At 44.6% G+C, this 25,505-nt stretch overlaps 1 protein-coding gene across 1 annotated transcript in view; it reads left to right on the plus strand.

Moving 5' to 3' along the window:
- Window positions 1-1,391: 1,391 nt before the first annotated feature.
- TNR (tenascin R) overlaps window positions 1,392-25,505 on the plus strand; it is a gene marked incomplete at both ends in the record, with an annotated part of 78,414 nt that continues 54,300 nt past the window's right edge. The window contains 6 exons of the mRNA XM_079697277.1: window positions 1,392-1,890; window positions 3,790-4,266; window positions 12,048-12,311; window positions 15,580-15,695; window positions 17,909-18,059; window positions 23,280-23,549. Coding sequence (XP_079553403.1) covers window positions 1,392-1,890; window positions 3,790-4,266; window positions 12,048-12,311; window positions 15,580-15,695; window positions 17,909-18,059; window positions 23,280-23,549 — 1,777 coding nt within the window. The remainder of the gene's footprint in view (window positions 1,891-3,789; window positions 4,267-12,047; window positions 12,312-15,579; window positions 15,696-17,908; window positions 18,060-23,279; window positions 23,550-25,505) is intronic.

Genomic DNA, 25,505 nt, shown 5'->3' on the forward strand with positions numbered 1-25,505 from the left:
CTTAGCCTGTGCTGGGGATGCTCCTTAGCCTCCTGAGGGAACAGGAAGAAAAAGATGAGAGGAGAATGCTTCATGCAGGAAGGAACATTGGATCTGGCCCTAGCAAAATTTTCTAATCTCAGTATTCTTGGGAAGATCCTATAACTAACACAATTTCCATCAGAGACAACAGAACATTGAACATGCTTATCAAGACAAGCACTGGGAGCACAGCAGTTAAGAACACAGGTTTTGGAGTCAGACCTGCATTCAAATTTTAAGCTTTCTAGGCAGAATTCACTCCATTACAAGATGGGGATAATCATAACATCCCATCATAGGTTTGTTCTAAGGGTCAAGTAAGATCCCACGTGAGGTGCACAGCGCAGTCTGTACACAGTACACATTCAGTTGATGTTAGCTGTTGCTTATTGCCTTCTTCCCAAATTCACATTTACTCTCACTCTGTTCCTTTGTCCTTAATCTTCTTAGCTCTAACATTACCTTTAGAACCAAAATTTGTAAGCCTCTTTTCTCTTTTACACAGGGAATATAGAAGAAATATAATTTCTGTAAAACTGATTTGCATTACAGGAAATTTATCGTTCTCCATGGTTCTTGGTGACTAGGTAACCAGTAGAGGAGCTAATACATTATTTTAGCAATTTAAACAGGACCTCGGAAGAAAGGCACCCTGTGATCACAAAGCACTGGGACTATACTAATGAGAACATTAAAAGAAAGTTCGGCTCACACAGTCCCAGATAATCACAAATGTACCTAAGGATTATTAACAACCACAGTTACCTGGAACTATATTATCTGCCTGGTCGGTTATTCTAAAGTCAACTGGTATTTGAACACATGAGCTTAGAGGAGTTAATAAGTTACTTTGAAGTGGCTGGTGGGACCCCTTCATTGTAAATATCTGGCGAAATATGAGGGTATGCCTAAGGCTCAATGGTACCCTTCATCCTAATTCTCACTCAGAAGTGAAAGGATGCTCTGAGTTCTCCTTGGAGGACTAGCCTAGCCACAGTGCCCCTGCCCCGAGTCCTCACATGTCTTCTTTGTTGGAACCACTTGTCCACTGTGGAGGCCAGACTCATGTGTTCTAGATAAGCCTTTTGGGAAATCAAAATGCCCTTCTGCAGAAGCAGTATCCATTTTCAGGGGTTCATTCCTCTAGGGAACAAAAAGCTCTGGGCTTTCATGACCCTGGTAGTCACTTCCCAACCTTCCCCTTGAAATCCTCACTGCTATCCTTTAGCTTTGCAGGACCGTGCATAGCGTGGTGCCCAAGTGCAGGTCTCAGAGGCCATCTCGTTCGTTCCTTGGTTTCTCTTGCAAATTTCCACAACTCCATGCTTTCTGCTGCAGGCCGGTCTTGAACCCAGCACTCTGCTGAGAGGATGGGGGCAGACGGAGAAACGGTGGTCTTGAAGAACATGCTCATTGGCGTCAACCTGATCCTTCTGGGCTCCATGCTTAAGCCCTCAGAGTGTCAGCTGGAGGTCACCACGGAAAGGGTCCAGAGACAGCCGGTGGAGGAGGAAGGAGGCGCTGACAGCTACAACACATCCGGCAAAGAGCAGCCGGTGGTCTTCAACCACGTGTACAACATTAACGTGCCCCTGGACAGCCTCTGTTCCTCGGGGCTGGAGGCCTCGGCCGAGCAGGAGGTGAGTGCCGAAGACGAGGTGCTGACAGAGTACACGGGCCAGACCTCGGACCACGAGAGCCAGGTCACCTTCACCCACAGGATCAACCTCCCCAAAAAGGCCTGCCCATGCGCCAGCTCTGCCCAGCTGCTGCAGGAGCTGCTGAGCCGAATCGAGATGCTGGAGAGGGAGGTGTCAGTGCTTCGGGACCAGTGCACCAGTAACTGCTGCCAGGAAAGTGCGGCCACAGGTAGAGTCTGGGAGTTTGCAGCCGGTCTCAGGAGGGAGGGAGGGCGCTGAGCAGAGAGGGAGAGTGAATGAGGGTGAGCCACCACTCCCCTCGAAATCCGGCACCTGTTCACACAGAGGGAAAGAAGTACCCTAGTCTGTAGCTCTCTGTTCAGACGTCTCTAAGATCTAAATGTGGTCCTTCCCGGGGGATTTGGTGTAGGGATCCTCTACAGCGCTTAGTCAGTTTGAAATACATTAACCTGATTTTGGGGGGATGAGTCAGGTAATGATACATCGGTTCAGCACAGCAGCTTCTGTGGTGAGCAGGGAATTTGAGGTCTGTCTTCATTTATCTTTGGTTTTCACAGGCTGTTGAATTGATATCTATCCATGTTAACCTGAGGGACTAGAGAATTCAGGCGCCCTGTTCACTCCATCTCAGTCTTTCTCCCATCTGAGTAAATGATAGCCATTATAGTCTCAGAGGACCTGGCCCCATCTTCTCCAGCAAGGTGGAAGTTTCAGCCCCTGCCCCCTCCACGAACGCACGTGGGTGTACATGCACGTGCACGCACACACCCGCTCACAGAGCTTATTACAACCCCCTCCCCTCCAAAGGCTGAGTATCCAGGACTTGTACCTCTAGTCTCACCCACCCCCTGACTAGTAACACTTACCAATGACTATCTTGTCCTCTCTGGGAGAAGTCAGAGCCAGACTTCCTGACTTCAAATCCTAGCTCTGCTACTTACTAGCTTGTGACTTAAGCAAGTTACATAACCCATGACTTCCTTTCTCCATTGACAAACGGTGACAGACTAGAACATCAGGAGTTATTAAATATAAAAATAAAAGCCTCCATTCAGATGAAAGCCTGGCTTCTACTAGGGACCCCACGTGCAATAGCTGTTATCAGCTGACCCCCGATGAGCAGAAAGTGTGTCCCTTTTTGTGCCCAGCTCCTCTCACCCAAAAGGTACCTTCAACCCATGAAATTCATTCTTTTGTAACAAGAGGACTGTGTCTTCCTTACAATCTTGGGTTCAAGCTTTTACCTTTTATAGTGGTTTAAATGAACCACTATAGTTATAGCATGGTAAGGGCTAGGGCAGGAGATATGCATAGAATCCTAAAAAGATCACAGCAGACAGTCACCAAATGAGACAAGTTCTGGGAAGCCTTGGAAGTGACCATAGTGCTAAGCTGTGATGAATGAGCAGAGTTAGTTAGATGGCGGGAAGGAGAGGGAGTGGGATGTGGCTGCAGTGCATGTGACCTTGTCCTGCATCACAGGCCTGGCACTCAGCATACAAGCCCTCAGATCCCCTTCCGTCCCCATAGCCAGCACCTGGGCGTCTTGGTCAGGGGCTGTCCTTGGGCTGTAGGAACCTCTTTGGCCTGCCCCAGGGAGACAATGGACATTTACACCCTCCAAGGACAGCCTTTCATCCCAGTTGAGGTGTGGCTTACACTGTGTCCAGAAGTCCCTGCAGGACTGCACCCAAGTGACACCCCCAGGACTTTGCCTGATAATGTGTCTGGCTTGGGCTCCAACCTCCTGAGTCTCCCCTTCTCTCTGACCGGTTTTTCCCGGGAGCACTTCCCCGTAAGTCACTCTCATCTGAATTCTCATCTAAAGTCTGCTTCTAGGGAACCCAAGCCAAGACACACTGAAGGTGAGCCCCTGAAGGACGAGGGACCCGATCTCACTCATCGTGGCCCCCAGTGCTGTGCCAGACACAGCCCCTATTAGATGAAAACATTCATGAAGTCGATGCTGTACCAAACTAGCTTGAGCTTAATTCTCAGCAACACAAATCTGATCAGAGAGTGAGGAGAGGTCTCTGCCCACCCCTCCCATACCCCATTTACAGGAGGTTCCACTGCTGCCCTTTGACCTTCTCCTTGGCCATTCCAGGACAACTGGATTATATCCCTCACTGCAGTGGCCACGGCAACTTTAGCCTCGAGTCCTGTGGCTGCATCTGCGATCAAGGCTGGTTTGGCAAGAACTGCTCGGAGCCCTACTGCCCCCTAGGCTGCTCCAGTCGGGGCGTGTGTGTGGATGGCCAGTGCATCTGTGACAGCGAGTACAGCGGCGACGACTGCTCAGAGCTCCGGTGCCCAACAGACTGCAGCTCCCGGGGGCTGTGCGTGGACGGGGAGTGTGTCTGTGAAGAGGCCTACACTGGCGAGGGTTGCAGCGAGCTGAGGTGCCCTGGGGACTGTTCGGGGAAGGGGAGATGTACCAACGGTACCTGCCTGTGCCAGGAGGGCTACGCTGGTGAGGACTGCGGCCAGCAGCGGTGTCTGAACGCCTGCAGTGGACGAGGACACTGCCAGGAGGGGCTCTGCTTCTGTGAAGAGGGCTACCAGGGCCCTGACTGCTCGGCAGGTAGGGAGGGGAGCTCGGCGGGGCCTTTGTCAAGGGTGGTCCAGCAAACTGGCTGGAGGTGGGAAGAGAGATGGGAGGGAAGGTGAATTTTAGGCCGAAGAATTCCCAGCTGGGTCATGCACACTTGCTTTCCAAGACAGCTGATTTCTTGAGTCAATCACGATTGACGAGGCAGATTTAAGCGGGGAAGGGTGGAAACCAGAAAAGGTCAAGTTCAGGATGAAAGCTGAATCTTACCCCAAGACTGGAACAAAGTCAATGGTAATAATGGTGACAGCATTTCACTGTCCTTGAGATGGAAGAAAGCAGAGAGTCAGACCATGGCACCACCTTAGGCAAGGGACCACTCTAACTCAGCGGGCTTCCCAGAGCTCCACCTGCTCCAAAATATCCCCCTTGCCTGTTGCCATATTCTGGGGACACTTCCTTTCACAGTGCGAGGGCATGCGATGGTGTTTAGTCTGTGATAACCAGACTGGCAGGGCACTCTGGCACTCTGGCTATTTTGGAGCTTACATATTGCAAAGTGTTATTAATTTTTGAAATGATCTAGTGTCCACATGGATAAAAGTATTTATAGGCAAGGAATTACTTGAAACCAGGAATAAACTACTAAAGGCATTGAGCAACAACGCACATTCTAACTATTAGTACAGCATATTAAAAGGTCACGAGTTGCTTTGTTCCAGATGACATAGCAAATTGGAACCAACCCCATATGTGTCTGCACCATGGAAACCAATACAAAGGTGATGTCCCAAAAGGCAGACCTAAATCTATCAGTGGGAAAACACCAATATCTCACTGGAGATCATTTTCTTTTGCCTAAAATCAGATTATTGTCATTATCTCACTGTTACTGCTCATCTTCTGACTAAATCAGGGACTCTCACTGATACATATGTGTTTTAAACAGTACAGATTGAGTGACCGATCTTGATCTTTTCCATTTGTAGTTCAATCTGTAACAGTGGGCTCAGAGTGCTCATTGGGAAAAGTTAAAATAAAAAATAACAACAAACGAACATTTTTAAGCTTTCTGATGGGTTGATTCTAGGAATTTTCTGATCGACCTTCTGACCTTGGTTTAAGGGGGAAATCCTGGGAGGCCAGCTTCACCAGCCTTTTATTCTTGAGCATCATCAATGATTCCCACCTAGGTACCAGACCAGTCAGACAAGTCTCCTGCACCTGCAACTTCAACTTAAAAGTTTTTAAAAGGTCGATGGCAACAACTAAAAGATAAACAACAACCTGCTGCTTAGGAAAAAAAAATTTTCATGTTCTTCCATTTTTTTCCATAGTCGATGATTTCATTTAGCCTAATTTTGTTTACTGAATATCTTACTGAAAATATAAATAGTTGTTATACCAATTGTTCAGAAGGAAAAGTCAAGCAGAAGTTAAGCTTCATCATTTCTGAATCCAAAGTCCTAGGTAATTGCTGGGAAGAGGAGGCTGAAGCATGATCCTTGTTCCCACCCACAGGACGAGGCTCCATGAGGCCCCATCAGAGGATGCTAAGGGTCCATTTGGGCCCTTTTCTATGTACGGCTATTCTGTAGTTCACATCCTTCTTAATAAAATTGATCTCTGTTGGGTGGTACATATTTCTCATGTTCTTGACCCTCCTTTTCCACAGGGATGGGTTCATTTGCAAACAGAATCTTAATCTGATCCAGGGTCCAAACTGAACCAGAGAGAAGCCCTTCTGGTCACTCAGGGAAGACTCAGCAGCTGCTAGCATAACTACAACTGGGTTGAGCCCAAACCATAAGCACATGTTACCTCCAACACGTTACCTCTGTGCTGTTTGAGGAAGACTTCTGGACGCCCAGATAAATTACTTTACAGGTTCCCAAAGCATATGAGGAGGGACAGTTGCATAATCTCCATCTGTTTCTATAGCAACCATGGAGCCACCACTGATTGCAGCAGGTGCTGCTCTCAAGGCTTTCTTGTCTTTTAAACCAAATGCCATGGGTCTTTTCCAGAGAAGTAACTAGGTCATTATCTAAAGTGCTACTTCACTTGCTCTTTGTGAGAAGGCTCTAGGAGAGGGGCTGCTTATCCACTGTTTGACTTTCCTGGCCAGATGCACCCACTCCAGCATTACTGCTCCCCTTGCCAACAGCAGTGAGGAGAGGAAAGAAGAGAATGGGTAAGGTGAAAACATGGAGAGCCACAAAATGCACTTCTCCACAGGTCATTCTTTTCTCTCTGGCAAGGGCATGGAAAATGGCTGCCCATTGTGTGGACTTCATTCTGAGGCTCCTTAGGCCGCTAGAGCATAAATGCAATTGAATAGGGTTGACAAGGCCACTCTATTTGACTCCCAGCCTTGATCTTTCTCATAGTGGGCCATGGGACCAGATCTCAACCTTTCTGCCTCTGTTCTCTGGCCCGGTAAAGATAATAGAACAAAAAAATTCATGAATATGAGCACTTAAAACAGGCTTTGAAAGAAGCTACTCTGGGCTTCTCATTTTACAAATTGTAAAAAGCAGCAGCCCTGAGAGACAGGAAGATTTTTCCACAGCCAGACAGCTAATTAATGGCAGAGCAAGAATAAGAACCCTGGTCTCCTACCAACTTCTAGCACTCTTTAATCCTCCCTGGGATGCTAAGTAGAGTGGAATCGGAAAATAAAAATTTTGAAAGCCACATACACAAAGAAATAGTCTTTTGATATGAAAGCTGAGCTCTGTCAAATGATAAAAAATATTAGGTGTTGGAGACGGGGTAAGGAAGCACATCCAACCATTTGTCCACGCCTGCCCCCAGGGAAGGAGGTTTGGCCACAACTCCCTGCAAAGCAACAGGATGAAAGAACAACCAGAGCAGGGGCTTGAAACAATCCAGAAAGCCGTTCCCTGGACTTCAGTCAGACCTGCAGAGATTCATCACCATCAGCCTCTGCGTCTGCCAGCACTGCGGCCAGCCCAACCTTTGGCACCTGAAATCACTCGCTCCTCCGAGCGAGACACTTCATGGAACTAATTCCAACTGCTCTCGCCACATATGTGCAAAATTGATGCGAGATCTAAAAAGTAAACAGCATGGCATCTTTGCAGATAAGCAACTCCAATTCCTCAAGCTGCAGTTTACTCCTTTTTAACTGCCTGCTCTTCCCCAAGTTCCCAAGTTGGAGCCCCAAAGAAAGTAAGACTAAGAATAATTCGCAGCCCACCACACACACTAAATTCCTTGAATCAAGGCATACGGCTCTTTTACGGTTTGCTTTCTAGCAATACCATCTCCTTTTATAAGAATTACTGACACCCAATGTACACAGCTGCTACTAAGTTATAGGGTGAAAGGTGATGGTCTCCTCCTTGGAGCCACCGCTCTCAAGAATGCTTCTTCCACAGTCGACACCATTGCTTCTTTCTCATCATTACCACCACCAGGCTCAGGTCTCAAGATAAAAAACTTGCCAAGTTAAGTTGTCAAGATGAAAAAATCCTTCTGTTTTTTACTTTAAAATCCCCAAATGCTCTGCCTGGATCATTCTCCTTCGTCGTGATTAGCTTTATTTTCTGGAGAAAGGCACTAAAAATGAATACACTGACTTGTCCCAAATGCCCTAAGAATTGTTGGTGACTTGAAATTTGGAATGGCTGTTTCTGTCACCATAACAGGAGGAGCCCCACACAGGAAACTTGGAATCAGCGTGTTGAATAACAAAAGGCAGGCCCTAGAGAATCTTTCTTTCTTTCTTTCTTTTTCTTATTGTTGTGCTTTTGTTTTATTTATTTTTTATTTTTAACATCTTTATTGGAGTATAATTGCTTTACATTGTTGTGTTAGTTGCTGCTCTATAACAAAGTGAATCAGCTATATGTATACGTATATCCCCATATCCACTCCCTCTTGCGCCTCTCTCCCACCCTCCCTATCCCACCCCTCTAGGTGGTCACATGCACCGACCTGATCTTCCTGTGCTATACAGCTGCTTCCCACTAGCTATTTATTTTACATTTGGTAGTGTATATATGTCAGTGCTACTCTCTCACTTCGTCCCAGCTTACCCTTCCCCCTCCCCACGTCCTCAAGTCCATTCTCTGTGTCTGCGTCTTTATTCCTGTCCTGCCCCTAGGTTCTTCAGAACCTTTTTTTTTTTTTTTTAGATTCCATATATATGTGTTAGCAAACGGTATTTGTTTTTCTCTTTCTGACTTACTTCACTCTTTATGATAGACTCTAGGTCCATCCACCTCACTACAAATAACTCAATTTTGTTTGTTTTTATGGCTGAGTAATATTCCATTGTATACATGTGCCACATCTTCTTTATCCATTCATCTGTTGATGGACACTTAGGTTGCTTCCATGTCCTGGCTATTGTAAATAGTGCTGCAATGAACATTGTGGTACATGACTTTTTGAATTATGGTTTTCTCAGGGTATATGCCCGGTAGTGGGATTGCTGGGTCATATGACAGTTCTATTTTTAGTTTTTTAAGGAACCTCCATACTGTTCTCCACAGTGGCTGTATCAATTTACATTCCCACCAGCAGTGCAAGAGTGTTCCCTTTTCTCCACACCCTCTCCAGCATTTATTGTTTGTAGATTTTTTGATGATGGCCATTCTGACTGGCATGAGGTGATACCTCATTGTAGTTTTGATTTGCATTTCTCTAATGATTAGTGATGTTGAGCATCCTTTCAGGTGTTTGTTGGCAATCTGTATATCTTCTTTGGAAAAATGTCTATTTAGGTCTTCTGCCCATTTTTGGATTGGGTTGTTTGTTTTTTGATATTGAGCTGCATGAGCTGCTTGTATATTTTGGAGATTAATCCTTTGTCAGTTGCTTCATTTGCAAATATTTTTTCCCATTCTGAGGGTTGTCTTTTCATCTTGTTTATGGTTTCCTTTGCTGTGCAAAAGCTTTTATGTTTCATTAGGTCCCCTTTGTTTATTTTTGTTTTTATTTCCATTTCTCTAAGAGGTGGGTCAAAAAGGATCTTGTTGTGATTTATGTCATAGAATGTTCTGCCTATGTTTTCCTCTAAGAGTTTTATAGTGTCTGCCCTTACATTTAGGTCTTTAATCCATTTAGAGTTTATTTTTGTGTATGGTGTTAGGGAGTGTTCTAATTTCATTCTTTTACATGTAGCTGTCCAGTTTTCCCAGCACCACTTATTGAAGAGGCTGTCTTTTCTCCATTGTATATTCTTGCTTCCTTTATCAGAGATAAGGTGACCGTATTTGCGTGGGTTTATCTCTGGGCTTTCTATCCTGTTCCATTGATCTATATTTCTGTTTTTGTGCCAGTACCATACTGTCTTGATTACTGTAGGTTTGTATACAGTCTGAGTCAGGGAGCCTGATTCCTCCAGCTCCGTTTTTCTTTCTCAAGATAGCTTTGGCTATTTGGAGTCCTTTGTGTTTCCATACAAATTGTGAAATTTTAGAGAATCCTTCTTAAAAGAAGTTTCTTACCTCTAGGATAAGCACCAGTCTGGAATTGGCATCCTACATGATAGTCTGAATTATTCACTGATGTAGTTTATTTTTAAGGGCTGTGTATAAATGAAGGAAAGCATCTGGTACAATCAGTAACCCATCCTACAAATTGTAGGGGAAAGAACACACTAAGTATAGATCTTGGTTTGATAATCAGTTCAGCTATGACCCAACTCCCTTACTTTTGGCAAGTCCTTTAGCCTGGGTCTCAGTTTCTCCATTTGTAAAGTTGGGATAATTATATCTACCCAATCTACCTCATAGAGCTGCTATTAAAGGATTTTTTAAAAAAGTCTAGTTAGATAGTTTATCTAAACATGTTTTATAGACTGAAATGCTATGCAAATGTAAAGTGGTATTGTACACTGGCTTAGAGATTCTAGAAGCATTGTGCCTGGGTTCAAATCCTAGCTTCTGTGTTTGCTGACTCTGTGAGTCAGTTTTCTTCTCTATAAAACCGGGGTAAAAATAATACCAATTCCATAGTGTTGGTGAGAGGATGAAATAAAAAAATCTATGTCAGAATGTTTAGCATTGTCCTTGGTGCATAATAAATGCTCTATATAACCATGCAAAATACTGATAGGTTCTATATACCAACCCCTCTTTCCCTGGTCCAGGAGTCATTTGGTATGCATTATACAGGCTACCCCAAAGATCTTAGTGCAATTCAAAGCTTTCATCATGCCAGGGTTAGAAATGATATATGCTTATAAACTATCATTTGAAAGTTTGATTATTTAAATTTCATTTACATTAATCTAGTTTTATAAATTAAAAAAAAATAAATTTAAAATATTTTTGTTTTGGTCAACATTTGCCATCTTTAATCAGAGGAAGCTCTGCTATCTAGATTGTTTTATACCATTCACAGTTTGGGGTAAAAGCAATTAAAGCAAATGCCCAACATTGTAAATATATGTTCCTAATTTCCATCTTATGAGTCCTCATTTACACCTCTGCCAAGGATTTGAGGCTGAGCACCACAGGCAGCGCAGGCACCTTCTTTTCACATGGCCCTGTGACTAGCAGCTGCCTCAGTCCTCTGCTCTTGTAAAGATGAAAGAGTGAGAATTCTCAGAGGAGAAATTCAACACCAATGACAACTTTTAAACTAACCAAAGCCTCCACTGCATATAAATTTATAAGTTAATTATGACTATTTAAATACTGGCCTGATCTTCGAGTTAATCTATGGGCAGGTCCAATTACAGGTATACTGGCGTTAACTTCCTAATTGATCTTAAAGTTTCAGTCATTTAATACCCCCACTACTGGAGAATCTTCACTTCCCAAGGGAACCATACATGAAAGGCTATTTCAATGAGGTTTAATTTTTGGTGATTCTCTGAATAGCATTTGAAAAGTAGAACAAGAGAGAAAAGCAAAGCCCTCAAGAATGCTCCTTTCTCATCATCCCCAAAATCAAGGCTAATAAAAATTTGTTTAATACGAGTTCCATTTCTTTCAAAACTTAAACAGTCTCCTTTTAACAGGGAAAATAAAGTGTTATTGAATGTCTTCATCAGTCCATGGTATCTAGGATTTACTGTTTTGGCTTCTTGTATTTTGCAAGATAACCAGGAATAAGCCTTTATTTCCACTTGCCAAATCAAATACTGGCTCTCAGGGTAATCTGGTAACAATAATTTATTAAACTACCAAAAATATTAGCCAATGTATGCTGTTAAATATCTAACAACTAGATCTCTGAGGGAAAAAGTAAAAAGCCCTGCTTTGTAGCATTTGCCAACTTCCATGGTGTAAATACTCCTCCGTGGCCAATTTCAAACTACCAACATGAAGTCACTAAATGCATAGTTGGAAACAGCTGTGCATTAGCACACAATTACATAGTATTTCTACCAGAGAGATACAACACATGTAAATTGACCCAAGGGCATAGATAATAGTAAAATGTAGTGAAGTAATTTGCCAGTGATGAGTTTGGAGTATTCATAATTTTGTTTTTAAGATAATTTACTTAATTGTAAGTTAATATTGAATACAATTTAATCTTTAATAATGACTATTTAAAACTGTCTTGCAAAATTCGACAATCAACTTTCCTGAGCCAGTAGAAGCCGGCTCCAGCACACCACTAACTCATGGCCCTATAGGGATGGGAGTACTGAGCACAGAAAAGATAAGAACATGCTTGCAAAGGGAATTACCAATCACTCAAAGGCAATGAGCTGAGCAGAATATACAGACAGGGCATGTGGGGTGAGATATGAGGAAGGAAGTTGGGTCCAGGATGGGGAAGGCAGTCCTCTGAGCTCATGCTATTTGTGTATTGCCTCCTGGTAGTTGCCCCTCCAGAGGACTTGCGAGTGGCTGGTATCAGCGACAGGTCCATTGAGCTGGAATGGGACGGGCCGATGGCAGTGACGGAATATGTGATCTCTTACCAGCCGACGGCCCCGGGGGGCCTCCAGCTCCAGCAGCGGGTGCCTGGAGATTGGAGTGGTGTCACCATCTCGGAGCTGGAGCCAGGTCTCACCTACAACATCAGCGTCTACGCTGTCATTAGCAACATCCTCAGCCTTCCCATCACGGCCAAGGTGGCCACCCGTACGTACCATTTCCCCATCCTGTTTCATTCTTCTTTTCTCCTACATGAGATCATGGGCATTCGTGATAGTAGTGTCTTTTCTTAATTATTCAGGGATGCCTGCAATAATCATTGCTCTTGAGGGGAAGGGCTTCCAACGTGACCCACTTAGGAAAGGGTACCTCATTAAAAAGTCACTTCCAAAAAAGAGTTTCCAAATCCAGGCAAACCCTATCAATTATAGAACCAAAAGGACAAAGAGTACTTTAATTATTGAGTTCTGACTTGTTATAAGCTAGTCTGATTAGAAGTCAAGGAAAGTATGGGCCTTATATAGACTTCAAATCTAGTTAGAGACTAGAAACCAGGAGATATAAAATAGGATGTATAATAAGCAAGTGCTAAATGGTACGTTACAGATGGTAAGTGTATAACAGAGTGGAAAAAAAATCTTATTTAAAACCACAACTGAAAACACCCACCTCTCCTCATAGCATTATTTCTTCGTGACCGTTTATTTAGTAAAATATCCTGATAGTCCATTTTGATGATAAACGTTGAGGCTCTAAAGCGTTGTCTAGAAAGACAACGGGGCAAAAGAGAGACAGTCAGACACAGAGAGCAAGCTAAACTCTTCTCCATGAGAAATGGAAGTGTTCTATTTATAACAGAGAAACTGCTATAGGTATGTATCTATATTTTGTATGTTTATTTAAGCACAGAAATTTTTTAAAAAATTGCATGCCAACTATTAACATTGACTACATCAAAGAACAGAATAAGAAAGAGATGGGAAGGGGCTGTTATTTAGTTTTCTTCATACACCTCCGAATTCTTCAATTATCTTTCCAACACCATTTGTCCAGCTCTCAAATGCCAGCTGGGTGTCCAACAATCCAGTTCAATTCAGTTCAATATCTATCCACCTGGAGTTAGCATCAGATCCCACAAGCTAAGTCCTCAGTCTCACAGGGCCTCCACGTCAGTTGCCATCACAAGTCCCAGGTTGACACCAGGACTTCTCACTGACCAGCTATAAATTTAAGGTTTTCCCACAACCCCTGCTTACTTTTGGTAATTCCTTAGAACTCACAGAGCTTTACTCTCTATTACCAGTTTCTTATAAAGGATACAACTCAGGACCAACGAAATGGAAGACATGCATAGGGTGAAGTATGGGGTGTGGAGTTTCCACGTTCTTTCTGGACAAGCACCCTTCTCAGTACTTCCATGTGTTCACCAACCCGGCAGCCCTCTGAACCCCGTCGTTTAGGGGTTTTTTTATAGAGGTTTCATTACACAGGCATGATTGACGAAACCACTAGCCATTGGTGATTAACTCAAGTCAGCCCCTTTCCCCTCCCTGGAGGTTGGGATGTAGGGCTGAATGTTCCAACACTCTCTCTAAATCATGCCTGGGTTTTTCTGCAGACCAGCTATCTAGGAGGTCCCAGCTACCAGTTATCTCATAATCATACAAAAGATACTCTTATCATTCTGAGAATTCCTAGGGTTTTGGGAGCTGTGTGCCAGGACAAAGACCAAATACTTATTTTTTATTATATAATGCAGAGAATTTAGCAGTAGCAGGAAACGGGAACAAGACGTGACAATGAAACATAAGCCCCTGGGTTGGTAAATGGGACTTATCACCAAATATGGGATGAGAGATCTGAGCCCATTTTATGTAGCTCTTAAATGACAAGATGGTATCTGGGTAACAAATGTCATGAAAGTTCAGAATAAGAAGAGGTTGAAGTAGGAAGAGTTGGCTTTGAAGTCTTCATGGAGGCCCAAGGACTTGAGTTGTGCTTTGAAGGATGTAAGCATAGGGGCAAGCAGAGGGAAAAGGATTTAAGAAGTTATTTTGTCCCCTTGCTTTTCAGGTGACAAAGACCCTGTTATAATATTGGACTCCCCCTATGAATGCTGCCTTTTTTTTAATATGCCTGTAATTATCTCTGTTTATATTTGACCTTTTTCTTCAACTCCTCTCGTGCCTGAGAACTAGTTTAAAATATCTGCAATGATTGTGTAGAGAGGCAGGTCACCATCTGCCGCTTTCCCCACCTCGCTCCAGGATGGGTCACCTCAGCAAGAGCCTGGCCCGACTCCCAGGCGTCTCTTCTCTGATCCACGTGCACATGCTGTGATGAGGTTTCCATCTCCCATGGCCTTTGTTACACCAATTCAGGGCATCCCCTCAGGCAAGCTCCCAGGTGACAAGGACAAAATCATGTAAGCTCCCCTGACACGCCTTCAAGTGGGCTCAGAATCAGCCCTGCCTTTCACCAAGAAGCATGAGGAAGCTTCCAAACAGGAAGGATAAGAATCTGTCAATTTTCCAATGGGAATATCCCAGGAGAGGCACAGCTAAAATGGGAGCAGGCTCACTGGAGAACTGAGAAAAGTCGTGCTGTCGTATTTCAGGGCTGGTACTTGGAACTCCATTAGGACAAGCATACTTCCACCTGTGCGTGTGTGTGTGCGTGTGTGTTGGGGAGGCGGCGGGGGGGGAGGGTGTAGGGAATGGAAAAAGAGGGAGATAAGCAGAGGAACTAAAAATGAGATACATGAGGCAAAGGTGAGTGAAGGAGAGAAGGGAGAGAAAATGAAGGAACAGCTGGAGAAAAGAAGAAGCTAGTGGAGTGAGTGAAAACCCCAGTATCTGCTGTCCCTCGATTATGCCCTTGCTTTGCTTGTATACGTGAAATGGAAATTTCAGACCATCCTAGACGTGCGATTTGAGCTAAACAAGATATTCTTAGGGCACATCACGTGATCGAGAAAAGCATTCCAGACTATATTCTGAAGTTGGCTTCCTCCACGTCTTTCATTACTCTCTCTGTGCCACGGTTTCCTGGGTGTGAAATGGAAACAGTGATGTTAGCCTTTATATTGTCTCTCGGGAACCCTTAAAGCCTCTGAAGACAGTGTTCAGTTTCTCTGAAAAGCATCATGTTAAATGCCAAGATTCACCACCTTAGTAAGGAAAGGAAAGTGTGGGTTTTTTATTTTAATAGTAACCTATTATGTAACAGAAAGCATAAAAAAGTATTTATTAGGTTATGTTTGTTAACTTTATTCATATCTTCGCCCACTCTGAGTGCCAAGACCACAGTGGCATGGGCTGACCCCTTACCTGGAACCCACCACCTGTGTAATGAGATTGGGGTAGCCTGCCCATCACACGCCACCACACCCATGGCGTGGAGGGAGCCCCAGGTAATGCTCTCTGCCCCTGCCAGGGAGAGCCATGACATGGTCACCCACATTGCTGTGTTCCAGATCTCTCCACTCCTCAAGGGCTACGATTCAAGACGATCACAGAGACCACCGTGGAGGTGCAGTGGGAGCCCTTCTCGTTCTCCTTTGATGGGTGGGAGATCAGCTTCATTCCAAAGGTAACCCCCACCTGTCAGACTGCTGAACAGCCTTATTTGGGGTATTCATACCCTCAACTTGGAATCGGGGCAGCAAAGAAGGCACTCCCCCCAATCTCTCTCTCCATGCCATTAGGACACAAAGGGGCATTTTGTGGGTATATGGGCTACAGAACATTTCTTTTATAAAGGCATGGTAAGGACTGAGTAATGGCCCTGAGCCTGGCACCTGAGCCTTGGATGACAGGAGAATGCGGAAGCAGCCACCAGCCCCAGCTCTCTGCTCAGAAAGCTCTAGGGTTTAGCAAGCTATAATTTTAGCAAGTCTGAAAACTGAGACCTTCAAAAAGTTGGGGCGTCTCTTTAGGACATAAGAAAAGCCAGACTGAATCGGTCTTATAATCAACCCACAGCTTCCTTCTGTGCAGACAGATGCCCCAAAAGTCAGCTTGCATGGCTTCAGTCTCTAAAGGTCAGAGATGTATCACAAAAACACCTTTCATAACCTATTCATTGAGAAATTTTTTTCTTAAGCAAATTATATTATTAGTCTTTGAGTTAAAAATTATCCTAAGATTCCTTTCCATTCATCAAAGCAGTATTTTATTTTATTAACCCTAAAACTACTTTTCTAAGTTGCCAGAGGCGCCTGACTAGTTCTAGTTTTCCAGGATTTATTAATGCCACTGATGTTTTCCCTAACTATACCACTCATAAGGGTATAATGTTTAATCATAGTCCTTTCCTCTGTCTTCATCTTTCAATATCAAAGAGGATTTTTTCAGTCATTCATCAGACTTAATGACAGATGACACATTTTTGGCCTATGAGACTATGATTTCACCACTGTTTTACTTCAAAATTCTTAGAGGCATGGACTGTTGGAACTGATGACCCTTCATTTTATATCTAGTTTGTTTAGTTTATAGAAACTAAGACTCAGTGAACTTAAATGATATCAGACAGCTAGTTGGTGGCAGGCTTAAAAGAAGAATTGGGTCTCCACTTCCTATTCCAGGGCTCTGTCCACTTCTCTTATGTGGATATGGTCACGTCATGGCAAGCTAAATACATCGAAGCAGACATTCTATACACATACATTCTTATATGTCTTATCTGCATTAAAATGGCCAGTAAAGTATGGTGGGCAATTGGATTTATAACAGGGCAGAGAGAATCATGTCACACTGCCACTCAGGCAGGAAAGAAACCAATGCCAGGTTTGCCTGTTTTACATCCAATATGTAAAACTCTAAGAGTGGGGCTAGCCAGGGCATGCCAAGGTCAAATATACAGCCACAGAAAACAGCTGTATGATCTGTAGGTTGAGGCCAGTGGGAGGTCACGTTGATTTATAAAAGTGTGGCTATAAATTACATAATAGGGCACTCCAGGTGACATAAACAGAGACCAAAGAATAGTGGAGAAGGGCAGTGCCACAAAAAAGAGCCCTCTTGTCACCTCCATTTCCAGAGGCACACAGAGAAAATGTATAATAATAGGCAAACAGACAGACAGATAGGAGGGTAGAAAGATACAAAATCCTGGACCCAGCATCATCAAGTTGATCTTTTTCATTTCCTCTTCCACCAACTTGTCTCTTTCTTCTCTCCTTTGTATTATTCTTTGTTCTACCCCTTTTCTCTTCCTTGTACTTCACAGTTAGTTGTGTCACGGATTCCTAACTCATCTGGGTAATAAGACAATGACAGATTTGCAGCCAGTGTAACACCATGAGAAACTCCAGATACAGCAAAATAATAGCTCCGGCTCATTAAAAAACTGGGAATGTCTTAGTTTGAAACATGTTGTCATGTACATAAAGATGTTTACACACATACATACACAACTAGACTCTTCTAGCTAGCCAAGGGCATGCTCACCATGATAAATGCCAAAAAATCTGATAGATGGTAAGCATCAGACATTTCATTTTTGGCAAGAGCCAATCTACATCACCTCATGACTAATTTTTATTGGCAAACTCAGTAGACTCAGAAGAGGCCAAAGAAATGTTCTTGAAAATTGGTTCTCCGTTTGCCAAATCCTCATAGAGTGGTGGCATTCTTCTTGATCCTGCTGGGAGTCATTCCTGGCCCCAGACCCTCAGCTGTCAGCCTGGAGGGCAGAGAAGTGGTCCCCATCTTTAATTCACAGTCAGTGTCCCACACATTTCCCTCCCATTGATTTCCTCTTTTGCTTTCTCTGCTTCTCCCTCCCCCCCCACCCTGCAGAACAATGAAGGAGGGGTGATTGCCCAGCTCCCCAGTGACGTTACATCCTTCAACCAGACGGGATTAAAGCCTGGGGAGGAATATACTGTCAATGTGGTGGCTCTGAAAGAGCAAGCCCGGAGCCCCCCTACCTCAGCCAGCGTCTCCACTGGTGAGTGCCCCCCAACCTTTCACTTTATGGCTACCCATTAGGTCATTCAGGAAAAACTGCAGACTCACCCAGGAAGTAGAGAGACAAAGGGATACTAGGATGTCTCCCACAGCTGAGATTAATTTGGGTACCTGGAGATGGAGCTACTCGACGAGATGTTTAGCTGAACATCTTCCTTATCCTTGCAAGCACAAAACTCTGGAAGAGTATTCTACGGGGAAATTCTTTGTTAGGATCTCGGTGTATGTCTTCTGATCTTACTCATTAAGAGGCCTTGTGTGTCAGCCCCTAGTACCTTGAGCTTTGGAACCAGCATGAGCTAATTCACTCTTATTTATTGTGAGATTTGCAGAAAGTCATTTGACCTTCCCAAACCTCGATTCATTTGACAATGATGAACTTCATAGAAATGACATGAGGATTAAATCAGATAAAGCACACAAAGTGATTAGCACTGTGTCAATGACAGTGAGTGCTCAATACCTTGTGTGTATACATACGCTCAGAGAACACTTTTAATAGTGAGAGCGGGAAACATCGTTCAAAACCAGTAATTGTGGGTTGGGTCACTGTTCAAGGTGATGACTTAAGTTGATTATTATTTCATCCCCACAGTTCCTCTCATGCAAGACCATTATATTTCTAGGTTTGATTAATTAACTGTATCGCATTTTGCTTTATTGTTTCCTTAGCCAACAAAGGATGCTGTAAATGAACAATTATGATGCATGTGTGTGCGCCCTCACCAAGAATTTCTCAAAAGTTATAAATAGCTTCTGGTATCATTTTTGGTTCTCATTTTATTGATGGGAGAGTTGAAACTCGAAGGTTAAGCAATGTTCCCTGTTAGTAACAGAGACTGAGGTAGGCGAATATTGGTACAGCTTTATTTTTTATAAACAGAAACTGACACCTAAGAAAACCAGTCATGAGTGCAGGACAAAGGCCAAGTTGGCCAGAAAAGGGAATCACAACACTATATAATGAGCCCATGTTTATGGATTAGTGATTCATACCTTGTTAACTGGATCCAAACTAAACAGCATCAGGTGCTGAGGCTTATGCTCAGTCTAGAAAACACTGGTTTAAAACTATTGTGGCATTAGATTATGCTCCATTAGAGCACCAGTTTTCCATGGCCATGCCTCAAGGCAAGGAGGAAGTGGAGATGCAGGTCTCTAATTACTCCCACTCCCATGACCCTCACACCCTCCAACCGAGGCAGCTCCACTTTTGTCTGTTCTATATTTTGTACAGTCATTTAAGATTTTGTTCTTTTAAAAAAGAATATTAGCCCCCTCCTCCCCAAAAGGCTTTAAAACCACTATACTAATCCAAATACATTTTAGAAGAAACTCTATAGCCATAAAGTCTAAAAGTACTCTGGAGGAATCTCTCCAGACACCAGTGGCCAGACTTTTTCCCCAGTTCTGTTTCCCAAGGTTATGCTGGACCCTGAAGAGTTGATTTGGTAACACGTGTAGCTTCTCCTCTTCTGATGTGGAATGTTTCAGGGTCGCCAAATCACTTCTGTGATTTGATATTAAGAAAGTATTAGTAGGAAAAAAAAAAAAAGCTAGAAGGAGATGGTTCATAAGAGGGCAGAGAAGAACATTACAGATGTAGGATGCTTTTCTTCCAAAGTACTGACAGCACTTAGAGAAGATAGTCCAACTCTGCTTTAGTCTTCTACTTAAACCACATTTTGACAAAATTTGCAGTATTTTTTGGTTTGGAATTTCCTTAAGATTAAAATTAAAAGTTCCAGATCTAGTCATCTGTGGTAAAGCCAGGCAGAATTTTTTTCAATTAAGAAAAAAAATCCTAGTTCATATTTTGGGATTGTGTACAGAATTGCGAAGAAATGGAAAGAAAAACATTTATTCCAGTTTACTTTTTGAGTAGGATGTGTGTTTGTTTAAAAATTAGGGCCTAAGTTGAAAGTAAGCTGATACCTCCTTGACTGGAATGGGACATGGCTACCCAATGGCCAACTGAAGGGCCGAATCCAAGGACGGCTGCAGAAAAGATGTTTGGCTCTCAGCCCTGTCTGCTGTTTTTAAGAAACAGTTGTTTAATTATTTCCTTCTGCTAACGTCTGACCCAAACCAACCCCTCCTGCGAAGCTCTGAGTCCTCATCAGGCACGCAGGCTGGCTTCTTCCAGGCAGGCCATTTTGGGAATTCAAATTACAAGACCTCCTGCAGCCAGAGCCCTTGGTGCTACACAGTCACATTTTAATATGAGCAATCATTATGATTAGGATCTGGGGACTTAAAGAGCTGATGGACAAAAGCCTTACATGGTCATTTGAGTTTTGGTGACATCTTTTTTTTTTTTTTTCAAGAAGCTCCAATTCATTGAAATGCTTCACTTTCTTTCTTATGCATATAGAAAGTCATCTATTTATTTCATTTACTCAACACCCATTTACTGAGTGTCTACTATGTTTCAAGCACTATGCTTATTCAGCAGTTAGGAGATCATTTCCTCCATCTCATTATTAAATTAAATGAAATTTAAAAGGCCCACGTTACTTAAAACCACTAAATACAGTGTGCAGAAAAGAAAACATCTGGATATATTCTGTTGAATCTCATTATTACTCCAAATATGAAAAACAGAACTTCACTTTCACTCCAAACCAGGTGGCACCAAAACCAAAATGGTCTGGTGATTTTCATTTTGGCTGGTGCCAGACCAAAAATCCTAAGCTGCTTAATAGAGAACAGGACTGGGCTAGACCCAGAAAGAGGGTGGGGTACCCAGCGAAAGGCCCAACTCGGAAAGATTAAGAGGCTCCAAGTCAGGCTGAGACAGTCCTGAGGGAGACACTCCATTCTGGAGACAGATGAGGAGGTGGTCCAGTGCAGACTGGTTAAAAAAAAACAGAAAACAGTCTTCATCAAGACTCTCTGGTAACAAGGGAAAAAAACTTTCTTAAACTAGCTGTAGCAAAAAAGATAATTTACTGGAAGGACACAGAGTGTCTTATGAAACCCCAGGGCCAGAAATGCATCTGAGTCTCACAAAAGACTTGAACCAAAAAATGGACAGTCAAGAACCGAGTTATTCTCTATACCTTTCTAGAAGCGCCACAAGGTCACTCATTTCTGCTTCTCTCTATGTATTTGCTCCTAAAATTCTGCACCCAATTCCAGTATGTGTGTGACTGGGGGAGGGGTTCCCCATACCAAGCAATTCTCTGCAACACCAGCTGGGTGTCCTACCACTCAACTCAATTCCAACACATCTACCTGGAGAGAGCATCGGATTCCACAGGTTGGAGGGCTCAGTCCCACAAGACTACCCTCCACTTCAGATGCCAATCACGAGTCCAGGTTGTCACCCATGCTTCTGACTGACCAGCTACAGATTGGAGGTTCCTATGACCCCTCCTTGGGTTTGATTAATTTGCTAGAGCAGCTCATATAACTCATGAGGAAACTCATTTTCTCACTGAATTACTGGTTTATCACAAAGGATATTAAAGGATACAAATCAACAGCCAGATGAAGAGATACATAGGTGAGGTCCTGAACAAAGGAGCTTCTGCTCCTGTGGAATTTGGGGCCCATGACAGTGGCACAGGGAAGCATTCTGGTTCCCCAACCTGGAAGCTCTCCAAACCCAGTCCTTTTGGGTTTTTATGGAGGTTTCATTACATAGGCAGGATTGATGGACTGACCAGATGTCAGGGGTGGGACTGAAAGTTCCAACCCTCTAATCACCTGGCTGGGTCCCTTGGCAACCAGCTTTCTCCCTCGCTTCATTAACATAACAAAAGACAACTTGATCACTCTCATCACTTAGAAAATTCCCAGGGTTTTAGGAGCTCTGCGCTAAGAAGGGGAAACCAAATAGGTATTTATTAAAAATCACCTTTTCCCCTTTCTCCTCTTCTCTCTCTCTCTCTCTCTCTCTCTCTCTCTCTCTCTCTCTCTCTCTCTCTCTCGCTCTCTCTCTCTCCCCAGATCAGATGTTTTCTATTTATTTGTGAATATGGTAGAGAATGGCCAGACCAGCCCTGGCTCTACATGGTCCAAAACCAGCTAACCAGAGAGCCAGAGTCTGTGGCTCCAGTTCCAAATCCTTGAAGAATATTAATATTAACGTTAATCAGCCCCAGCTAGAGGGGTGTAGTCCATAATAAATGCAAACATGGAAGCCGGGCCAGCTCTTTTTAGAAGGTAATGAGTAATACAAAGGAGGGCACGTCAGCCATCCAGACACACCATGAGGAGTTGAGAACACCATTTTCTATTCTACTCACTAAGCCCTTTCTATTTCCCTTCTACATTCTCTCGCCTTGCCCCACCGCCACCACCATCTAATTCAATATGAACAGGACCCCAAGTGGGTGCTGGAACCAGGGTGGTAGGACCCCTAGGAAACCAACCAGCTTTTCCTAGGCAACACCATCCCACAATGGTGTTCCCTTCAGGTGCTCAGTGCCAGAGGCCAGGACTCACGAGGGACACATGCTGAATAACCTGGAGGGACTGTGTGTGACTGCAGTGCCCTCCTGGCTCAGGAATACACAAGAACCGGTGGGGAAAAAATAGCCCACAAGAGGCTGTTCCAAAACCGAGATCCTTGTTTTTACAGAAGAGCAAGTTTCCCCAGAAGGCATATTTCATATCCACAAATACAAATGTCTGTTGGGTTTTTGACTGTCTTAGCAGCTGGTTGACTGAGTTGTTGGTACAGCGAGCAGGGACATCTTCTGGATACTTGTGATGCCCTCATTGGCAACCAAGTTGGAAGTCTCAGATGTTTAGATAGGGCTTCTAATGTCATAGATCTTTCCTTGGGGCTCACAGAATGTGAGAGCTGGGCAGCTGGGCACACACGAGAAACACAGTTCTCTGTTGTCTGTCCCATAACCTCCTGACAGAACAGTGCTGGCCCCCTCAAGCCAGGAAGTGCCCTTCCCCTGTCTAAACTGGGAAGTGCCAATCCTAAAACCCACAGCCGCGTGACAGCAAGATTCAGGGGATCTAAGATCCAGTGTCTGTTCCCCCATTGAAAAACCATGTGTCCTCAGGAAAGAGATTTTATCTCACTGTGTCTCAATTTCCCCATCTGTAAAATGGGATAATAATACCTATTCTCTCTCTGACCGACCAGGCTAATGTAAGGAGGAAAGGAAAGGAAAGAGCTTAAGTCAGAGGCTCACGTCTCAAACTTTTTTTTTTCTATTGGATCCTTCTCATTCAGTCATTGATGGGCCCACGCACATCCTGGTTCGAGATGTCTCCGACACTGTAGCCTTCGTGGAGTGGACCCCACCTCGAGCCAAAGTCGATTTCATTCTCTTGAAGTACGGCTTGGTGGGCGGGGAAGGCGGGAAGACCACCTTCCGACTGCAGCCTCCCCTGAGCCAGTACTCGGTACAGGCCCTGCGGCCCGGCTCCCAATACAAGGTGTCGGTCAGTGCAGTCCGTGGAACCAACGAGAGTGAGTCCACCACCACCCAGTTCACAACAGGTGAGGCTGTAGGTGGGGTGGGGCGGGGGGGAGCAGAGTCTGAGGAGGGGAGAGGGTGCTGAGCCAGCTGGTATCCCCATGGCAAGAGGGGCATCCAGGGAGAGAGATGACGTGCGCTTGGGCATCCACGTATCACAGACACTGCAAGAAGGAAGCGAAAGGTTTCAGGGCATCCCGGTGAGGTCACATCTCAGGGCAGAGAAGCGCACAGCACCAGTGCATGGGAGAGCTGGGTTCCTGTCCTGCCTCTGCTACCAGCCAGATCTGACTTGACAGAAGTCTCTTCCCCTCGGGTTTCAGGTTTCTCCTTTATAAAAGGAAAAGCTTGTCCTGAAGTCACTTGACATCCCCATCGCTAGCCCAAAGGGAAATTTTGTGAGGGTTCAGTACCCCTTCCTGGAGTCACTTCATTGCAATTTGCCAGAAATGGCTGTAATGATTCCATAAGTCCACAGTGAGCATACCAGCATGATGGCACCCCTTGGAGTTGTGCAAAGCTGGGCCTGCATGCCTGGAAGCAGGCCTTCCACCTGAGAGTCTGTGACTCATCCTGCCGTTTGTGAGCACCGGCAAGAAGGCTAATGTAGACCCGGCTCCAATAGTCGGGAAAGGCCAGACCTCACGACCTGCTCCCTGGCTCTCTAGGAGCCCATCAGGCCGACCAGCTAGTGGACAAGTAGGTCAGGCACCATCCAAAGACAGGCTCCCTGGCACTCTCACTGGGTGATCGGGGGCTGTGATCTGACAGTGAGTCTCTATCTAACCCAGATACCCAGTCTCCGCCTCTCTGCCCTGGGGGGCAGCAGGGGGGTGGTCACACATCAAGGAATGTCTCTGACAACTCCCCAGTTGTTGCAGAGATCAAAGAAAACTGCCAGCTTCTGTAAGATCTAAGAACCGGCATCTCCTGATAGGGTAAAGTAGGAAAATCACTAATTCAGGCATCCTACATTGAGTGGTGGCCTAAGAGTCTGTTATGGGATGGGGTAAGCCAGCCAAGGGGCTGCAGGGAGGTTCAATGAACAGCACCATTACCCTCCACTTGTGTTTAAAATCAGCTGATAAATAAGGCAAAGAGTAAGCCAGATGGAGGCGAAAATATCTCCTAGATTGGAGCATGTAGCTTAGTGTTGGGTGGGCTTGCCAATGGATGGACCCTGTGGACCTGGGCAAGACCCCCATCTGGCGGAAGCTGTGGGGCTACGCAGGTTAGGGCTTACAGCACAGAGGAACAAGCAGAGGCCGATCCCCATATGCAGACGGCTCCCATGAGAGAGGGTAGCAGGAGGGCCGGGCCCCGGCCTGCTACAAAACTCACCACTGCAGCAAGTCCATCTTCCCCAGCAGAAGAAAGAGGGAGGCCGGGAATCTCATAATGGGTTTCCCTCCACCCCAAAGGACACATTCCCTGTTACAAGGGAGCAAGCATGGACACTGATGAAACGGAGAAGGCAGTTTGATTCTGAAAGAGGCCCTCTCAGGTTTGCTCTCCAGCCCCTGTGCTAGACTCCACACCAGCCAGGGGTCGCTGGTCAGATGTTTTACTGAACACATGTTGGGATTCCCAGTGACTGTGCATATGTCTTTAAAATAAAGGGACTACATTCTGCCCATTTCTCTTGCCTTCTTTTCCCTCACTGAACCAAAACTGCTCAGGGCCTCACACACAAGCTCCCTTCTTGGTGAATTCAAGGTCAGCCCTGCCCACCCCCCAGCCTTCGCACCCCCAGGACACGGTCTGCTCCGGTGCTGGGACCTCCTGAGGGCCATGAGTCGTGCATTTTTTTTTAATTTCAACACAGTTTTTGTGCGCAAAGTGGTTTCTTTGTGCTTTACTCAGATAAGGAGTTTGAAGAGGCAGAAAAGGAGACGAGAGCTCTCCAGCGGCAGGACGGAAAGCATAATTCTTGATGTTTACGTCAACGAGATGGAAGCAGGACTGGCTGGTGGCCCAGG

This window comes from Hyperoodon ampullatus (genome assembly GCF_949752795.1).
Source record: "Hyperoodon ampullatus genome assembly, chromosome: 2".
NCBI classification, from domain to species: domain Eukaryota; kingdom Metazoa; phylum Chordata; class Mammalia; order Artiodactyla; family Ziphiidae; genus Hyperoodon; species Hyperoodon ampullatus.